This window comes from Dermochelys coriacea, chromosome 3 (assembly GCF_009764565.3).
Source record: "Dermochelys coriacea isolate rDerCor1 chromosome 3, rDerCor1.pri.v4, whole genome shotgun sequence".
Lineage (NCBI taxonomy): Eukaryota > Metazoa > Chordata > Testudines > Dermochelyidae > Dermochelys > Dermochelys coriacea.
Window position 1 is genome coordinate 211,130,559 of NC_050070.1, and position 7,573 is coordinate 211,138,131.

Below are 7,573 nucleotides of genomic sequence, written 5' to 3' on the forward strand. Positions count from 1 at the left end.
TGCCTGAATCTGCTGCCTAGCTGAACCCTGTCACCAGATTAATGGTGTCTCAAGCAGATGGGTATGAGTGTGGAGGGGACAGTGCCTGTTCATTGTGTGATGTCACAATACAGCAATGCCGAGCGGGACGCTGCTTCCCCCTCCTGCTCCGGCTCTGCACTGCTGGTGTTTCTTGAACCGAGCCCCTGCACTCACAAGCCTTGTCACTTTGCAGATCACATTGGAGTGGATCTGACCTGGCCCAAATCCTGAGGTTCTTACTCAGGCAAATATCAATGAGTGGGAATGACCCCTGTGAATCAGGCCTCGTAACTAGAGGGTCGCACATTCCATAGCTTCCATAGGCTGAGCTCAGTGCAGCCCTCCATTCCCCCCGCAAGCTCCCTGTGGGCCACCCACCAAGTGCCTCTGTTTCAGGGGTTCCCTGAAGCTCTGTGTGCCCCCATTTATTTTCTCCTTCCCACATACAAGAGCCTCCCAGCCTCCCTACCAGTGTGCTCCCCATTCTTCCCGCCCCCAGGACAGGAGCTGTGTGCACACCCTCATTCCCCGCACCATTATTACTTGTCTTCAGTCTGTCTGGGAGGTCAGTGATTCTGGGTGTCAACATGCCAACTCCATTGGGTTGAGGGGCAGCGCTGCATTAGTATTATGGTTATGCTGGCAGGGCCATCAGCTAGCTCTTAGGGCTCTAGACAACTGCAGAGTGCTTAAAGCTGTGGCTTTGCTAATCAGTGGCAAGGGCTCCCTGTGTGTCTCCTTCCCCCTTCTCGTTTTCCAATTTCCCCTCAGATCAATAGGGTTCTGCCTAGTGATGCCTAGGACATCCCCTGCAGGTTTGGAAGTGATCGGATGAGGTGTTCACAGACAAGCAGAAAATGCTGGGAAATGCTGTTTTGCTAAGTGTAAAGCCTTGTACGTTTGGCCAACTGTTCTCCATAGCTGGGTGGTGTTGTGTACAGCAAGATGTGAAACATTGACTGTATTGATGCATTAGGGGCTGATCATAGAATATCAGGGTTGGAAGGGATCTCAGGAGGTCATCTAGTCCAACCCCTGCTCATCAGATTGTGCCATTCTGATGCCCGTTTGCTGGTCTGTGTGAAACGAGCCTGTGAGCTCGGTCCAGTTCACTGTGGGCAGCACAGAACCCTCCTTCACAGTGTCCTTGTTGGCGTTGCTACTAAAAGCACCAGGGAGTCAATGGGAGACTAGTCTGTCATCCCTACAAGTGGTCCCTTCAGCGCTAGGTTGAGCCGTATTGACTCTGTCCCGTGGGGAAGTCTGTACACAGTGCCTGTACAGTAACTCGTTCTGTAGCTAAACAAAGGGCTTCCGTCTCTCAGGCTTTCCACTTTTCTGAAGCATAAAATGCTTACTGTAAAAAGTTGTATAAGGAGTTCTAAAAACACCCAGATGGTAAGGCCCTTATTCAGCAGATTCACTACTTAGAACATTGGCTCTTTGGGACAGGAACTGTCATTCTGTTCTGTGTTTGCGCAGCGCCTGATGCAGGGGGCCTGGGCCACAATGGGGCTCCTACATACTACAGTAATGTTAATAACAACAGTAAAACACTCAAGCACATGCTTAACTTTAAGCAGAAGTAGTCCCAGGAACGTAAAGATATGAATGTGCTTAATTGCTTTGCTGGGTTGGTGATACAATATGGGGCATAACAGTTTTCAAGTACGTAAAAGGTTGTTACAAGGAGGAAGGTGAAACATTTTCTCCTTAACCACTGAGCATAGGACAAGAAGCAAGGGGCTTAAATTGCAGCAAGGGAGGTTTAGGTTGGACATTAGGAAAAGCTTCCTAGCTGTCAGGGTAGTTAAATTGCCTAGAGAGGTGGTGGAATCTCCATCATTGGAGATTTTTAAGAGCAGGTTGGACAAACACCTGTCAGGGATGGTTTCTAATACTTAGTCCTGCCTCAGTGCAGGGGATTGGACTAGACGACCTGTTGAGGTCCCATCTAGTCCTACATTTCTGTGATTTCTATTGCAGGGTTATCACTGACATCCTTCAGTATTTCAGAGCTGCAGTGTCCTTCTCTTTATGAACAAAGAAAAGGAGGACTTGTGGCACCTTAGAGACTAACAAATTTATTTGAGCATAAGCTTTCGTGAGCTACAGCTCACTTCATCAGATGCATTCCGATGTAGCTCATGAAAGCTTATGCTCAAATAAATTTGTTAGTCTCTAAGGTGCCACAAGTCCTCCTTTTCTTTTTGCGAATACAGACTAACACGACTGCTACTCTGAAACCTTCTCTTTATGGTTCCTGGAGCCTCTCTGTGAGCTGCCAAAACAGGCTGTGTGCTCACAGAGAGCCTCTCTGTGCTATTTCCCCCCCCAGGAGAGGTGGCTGCGGTGCAGGGCTCAGCTTTTGATCTGAGGAAGCCGGTAGAGCTTGGAAGACACATGCAGAAGTTTCAGCTCCCTGGCTTTGACCATAACTTCTGTTTGGAACGGTCAGAGGCTCGACGCTACTGTGCAAGGTGAGAACTCGATCGCATCAGCTGTGTAAAGCCGTGGTGGTTCCCTGGCTTCAGGTCTTTCTGATTTGTACCAGTTGTGCTTGCAGCACAGAGGGCATCAACTGGGGACTCCGAAGGAAGGTCCCAATTTTCTGTCCCTTCAATCTACAGGCCACTCATTTACCAGAGTATTTGAGCCTCACAGTCTTTAATGTATTTCCCCTCACAAGAGGCCCGTGCGGCAGGGCCGTGCTGCCGTCCCCATGCTGCAGATGGCGAAATGAGGCACAGAAAGATTGAGTTGTTAAGGTCACAGTGGGAGCCTTGGGCAGGGAATTGAACCTCTCTCCTGAGTGCTGGGCCAGCACCCTCACCACTGGACCATCTGTCTCCCCTCTCTTTGCCCTGCTGGCTCCTGTTTTTCCTGGCTCCATGCCACTCACTCTGTCTGGCTTATGCCTCCTTGGTCTGTGCATTACCTGGCCCTTTCCCACCCCCACACCCTGTCTTGCTGCTCCCATCCTCTCCACTCCTGTCCCATAGGCCATCCACTGCCATCAGCCTCCTGTCAGTGGTGCTCCACGCCCTGCCCACCACTTTGTCTTCTTGGACTTCTCATTGCCTGGGCATTTAAACTGCACTAATTGCCAGGGAGGCCTAGTGCCCTACAAAATTGCATGAGCTGCAGGCTGATCTTCTGGTTCCTCTAGCAGGCTCCTCATTAATGTCACTGTTCCTGTGGGGAAGCTGGGACAAAGAGGGGAGTCTTGCACTGTGTCCTGAAGTGCTGGTCAGTTCTTCTCAGCCTATCCTCTTTCCTTGCTCTCCAGCTTCGGTTCCTTTCCCCTCTTGCTTTCTGTCCTTGCTCCCCGGGTACAAAACGGCCTCTCTTTGTGCAGGGCACACCATCTCCCTAGTGGCAGGACAATGGAAGTTTATACCACTCAGCCTGGCATCCAGTTCTACACTGGAAATTTCCTGGACGGCTCGCTGGAGGGCAAAGGGGGCTCTGTGTATCCCAAGCATTCAGCCTTCTGCCTTGAAACACAGAACTGGCCAGATGCGGTTAATAAGGTAACTATTGCTGTCCTGGAAATCCGTACCAGCGCTGGGGGGAAGGGCTCCTCTCAGCTCATGGAAGTTACACACATGCTCATGGAGACGCAACAGCTCCTTAGGTCGGGCCTACACAGCTTTGTGCCAGTCGATCGATGCTGGGTAGGGTGTGCACCTCCTAATGTAGGTGCAGTAACTCCAGTATAAAGGGGCCTTATACTAGTATGGCTTGGTCCCCTTCCTGTATGGGACTAGCGATACCCGCATAAAGCACCTTTATACCAATATAACTGTGTCTGTACCTGGGGGGGATGGTGCATCCCCTTGACTTTACAAGTGGAATTAGGGTAGGTACAACTCATGTGTGTAGACAAGCCTTTCAGAAACTGCAGCTCTCGGGCCTTAATTCTGGAGGCCATAGTTAGGCAAACACCCACTGAAGTCAACCCCCCAACTCTATGAAAAGTGTCCTGGGACCTTTCACAGCTGCTTTTCCGGTCATGCCCTCACCTGAGCAGGAATCTCAAACCATGCATTGATTGCGGGGTCGTGACAAAATGCCACTAAGAGCACCACAAATAACCTCCCCTTCCTGGATCTCAGTTTGGACTCAGGTTTCCAGGAATGTATTAACTAAATGCACCACCAGCCCCGCTGTAACAGCCCTATCAGATGCCAGAAGCTGGGTGTGTAAGGAGGTAGCTGAATGCTTTTCTTGTAGGAGGAGGAGATATTTTCACTTGCTGAATGATTGTATCTTAGCAACCAGGGGGTCGCACACTTTGTTCCTTTTGTCAGGTGAGCTCATTGCACCCACCAGGGGCTCCCTGTAGCCCTCCATTCCCCCCCCACAAGCTCTCTGTGAACCACCTCCCATCCCCCTCCATTTCAGGGACTCTCTCCCATCCCTTGTGCCAGGGGTTCTGAACTGTGTCTTAGCAATGATCGCTTCCTACAGTACTCAGCCCTGACATCCCTTCGCCCATGCCCCGTTCCCATTCTTGCAGGTATGTGAGAGCTCGTGAAAACACGTGGCACCCTGCAGCCAGACTATGAACAACAACGTACAGTTCATTTCACAACGTTCCCCTCACTTGGGAGAGCTGTGCCTGGAACAGAACAGCTGTTTTAAATGCACAAAATGACGCTGAAGCTGAGGCTTAAAACAAATGTTAAACTAAGCAGTCTGAAGCAGCTCATTTGGTTCTAGCATTTTAATGTGTCCTTAGTTCGCTAACAATAAGCTGTATCAGGCTAAACCACCTTGCCTTAGAAGGCTACTATGGAAGTTCAAAGGAGCACGAGGATTTTAGATCTTTTTACCAAAGCTAAAAATGACTCTTGCTGAGCACTCAGCACCAAGCTGTGAGACTGTCAGATTGACGAGACTGTGTTTTTCTTTCCACAGCCTCATTTCCCCAGTGCACTGCTGCGGCCAGGAGAGGAGTACAACCACACAACTTGGCTCAAGTTTACTGCAGCTTGAGGAGTCACCTCTGCAGCCACAAGGAGAAATTCATCACAAGTACTCTGAGTACGGGGGAGGGGAGCTGGGGAAATCACTGAAAATAGCAGCAGGAGCTTCCAAACTTCTCCGGCACAGGCAGAGATGACAGGTGCGGGGAAGTCTCCTAAGGACCAAGTTTGTAAAAGCTCTCAACACTGGATTGATGGCTCCCATTGGAATCACTGGTAAATCTCCCCTTGATGTCAACAGAGGGAGAGTTAGGCCAGCACTGAGGCCCTGATCCCCAAAGGGACGTGCACACCTAACCGCCATTGATTTCAATAGGAGTTAGGAACCTAAATACCTTTAAAACCTACCCCTTAGTGGATACAAAACTTGTCTTCCTTATCTATCCATTGGACCATGTCAAGGCCTCTTTTAAACTCCTCTCCCCTTTCTCCTTCCCCATGGAATCAAGTTTAAACGTTTTGTCCTGTCTTCCTTTCCGGCCATGCAATCTTCACTCAGGGGACAAGCTTGTCTTTGACTGAGTCATTCCTACTTGCCCTGTCAATTCTGTCACGTTTGTCTCTTCCCACTCCCCCATCAGTGCTTCTTTCTGCACCATCCCTTTTGCCATTCAAGTGCTAACTAAAACCTCACTTCTGTGAACCAAAAATAAATCTACCCACTATTCCTTCTTTCTCTGTATCTGTATTTGAGGCCTGGTCTACACCAGAAAGTGTTACCTGTGTATCGGTTAGGGGTGTGATGTTTTACCAGTAGTTATACCAGGAAAGGCACTAGTGTGGATGCAGGTAAACCGACATAACAGATGTACTTATTTCCCTCTCATCTAGTATAAAACAGTCCAACTTACTAGTGTAGAGAAGCCCCCAGAGAAAGAAATGCCTTTGTAAGGGTAGCTCATACTCATACAAGTAGGGACTGAAGCCAGGGGGTCTATGGCCTACATCCTCAAAGGCATTCAGCTACTTAACTCCCATGGGCCTACGTGCAGGACTAAGGCCAGGTCTCCACAACAAGCTTTAGCCAGTGTAGCTATGTTGGGCGGGGTTTCTGTTCCCTACACAGGTACTTACAGACTGATCAAAATTACTCAATCTTCTCTTCATCTTGAGTCTTTGACTATAAGGCATGTTTTTTAATCATTCTCACAGCTCTTCTCTGCACACTCTCCAATTTTTCAATATTCTTGAATTGTGGAGACTAGACCTTGACACAGACTCTTCCTGTAGTAGTTACATCAGTGCCAAACACAGTGATAATATAACCTCCCTAAATCTATAGTCCCATTTATACACTCAAGGATCACATTAGCCCTTTTGGCAACAGCATCATGCTGGAACCTCATGTTCAGATGATTATCCACTATGACCCCAAATCTTTGCTTCCTAGGAGAATCCCCCATCTTGTGACCATGGCCTTGGTTCTTTGTTCCTAGATGTATGACTTTAGATTTGGCTATGCTGAAATGCATAGTTTGCTTGTGCCCAGTTTCCCAAGCAATCCAGAACACTCTATCAATGTCCTCTTCATTATTACCAGTGCTCCCGTTTTTGTGTCATCTGTAAAATGATCAGTAATGATTATTCCCACTCAGCCCCTACTTCTTGCTATAATTGTGGCCTGGTTCTCTCCCACTGAACATTCTCCTCCCAGCTCTAAGCCTGCAGGTTTTCATGGGCAGTTAGTTTCCTCTTGAACTTCATCTACATGCAAAAGTTACACTATCAAAAAAAAAAAGTGTTAAACTAGTGCAGCAAAGCTCTGTGCTGACACTTGTTTCAGTTTAAGGGTTTGTCATTCCAATTTAGTTCAAACCTGTTCCCAACCAATTAACACCAAACCAAAATCAAGGAGCATCCACACAGGAGTTTGCACAGGTTTGACTAGATTTAAATTCACACATCTTAAACTCATGCAACTTTTCATGTACACAAGCCCTTAAACTGCTATGGTTGTTAATAGCAATAACTAGACTGGCATCATTTCCAGCTGCTCACACCACCAGATGCTTTTAAGGTTTTCCACTACTTGCCAGTTTTTGTTTGCGGAAGGGATGCACTGTTGATAATAGCCCACTTGTCTCGACCCTCCACTTGGTAAGGCAACTCCCATCTTTTCATGTACTGTTATATCTATCTATATCTATCTATCTATATATATATATATATATATATATATCTTTGTTCTGTATTTTCCACCCATGCATCTGATGAAGTGGGTTTTAGCCCACGAAAGCTTATGCCCAAATAAATTTGTTAGTTTCTAAGGTTACCAAAGGACTCCTCGTTCTTTTTACTGTATTACAGCACATCACTGGCCACAGCTCCTTTACAGTCTGCGCTGCCCACTGTTTGGGCACTACTGCCCCCTACCACAGAAGGGGGGGACCCTTCCCTTTGAAACAGTCCTGCCTGCATATACCCTGGTTCCTTAAGTACTCCCATGACAGACAGTTAGCTGTGCACCAAACTGTTAAATCCTAAGGAAATGCAGTCCCAGCTGCTCTGTTTTCTATGCTGCTCTGGAGGAGTGGAGAGACAGAAGAGATGTACCAATAGAG

General features: G+C 47.9%; 1 protein-coding gene across 2 annotated transcripts in view; it reads left to right on the forward strand.

The window, feature by feature from the left end:
- The window catches only part of GALM (galactose mutarotase), a 34,236-nt gene extending 27,414 nt beyond the window's left edge, over positions 1 to 6,822 (forward strand). For both annotated transcript variants that reach the window (XM_038393912.2, XM_043512206.1), the window contains exons 6-8: positions 2,360 to 2,501; positions 3,380 to 3,554; positions 4,945 to 6,822. In XM_038393912.2, coding sequence (XP_038249840.1) covers positions 2,360 to 2,501; positions 3,380 to 3,554; positions 4,945 to 5,022 — 395 coding nt within the window. In that variant the 3' untranslated portion in view covers positions 5,023 to 6,822. The remainder of the gene's footprint in view (positions 1 to 2,359; positions 2,502 to 3,379; positions 3,555 to 4,944) is intronic.
- Positions 6,823 to 7,573: the final 751 nt, after the last annotated feature.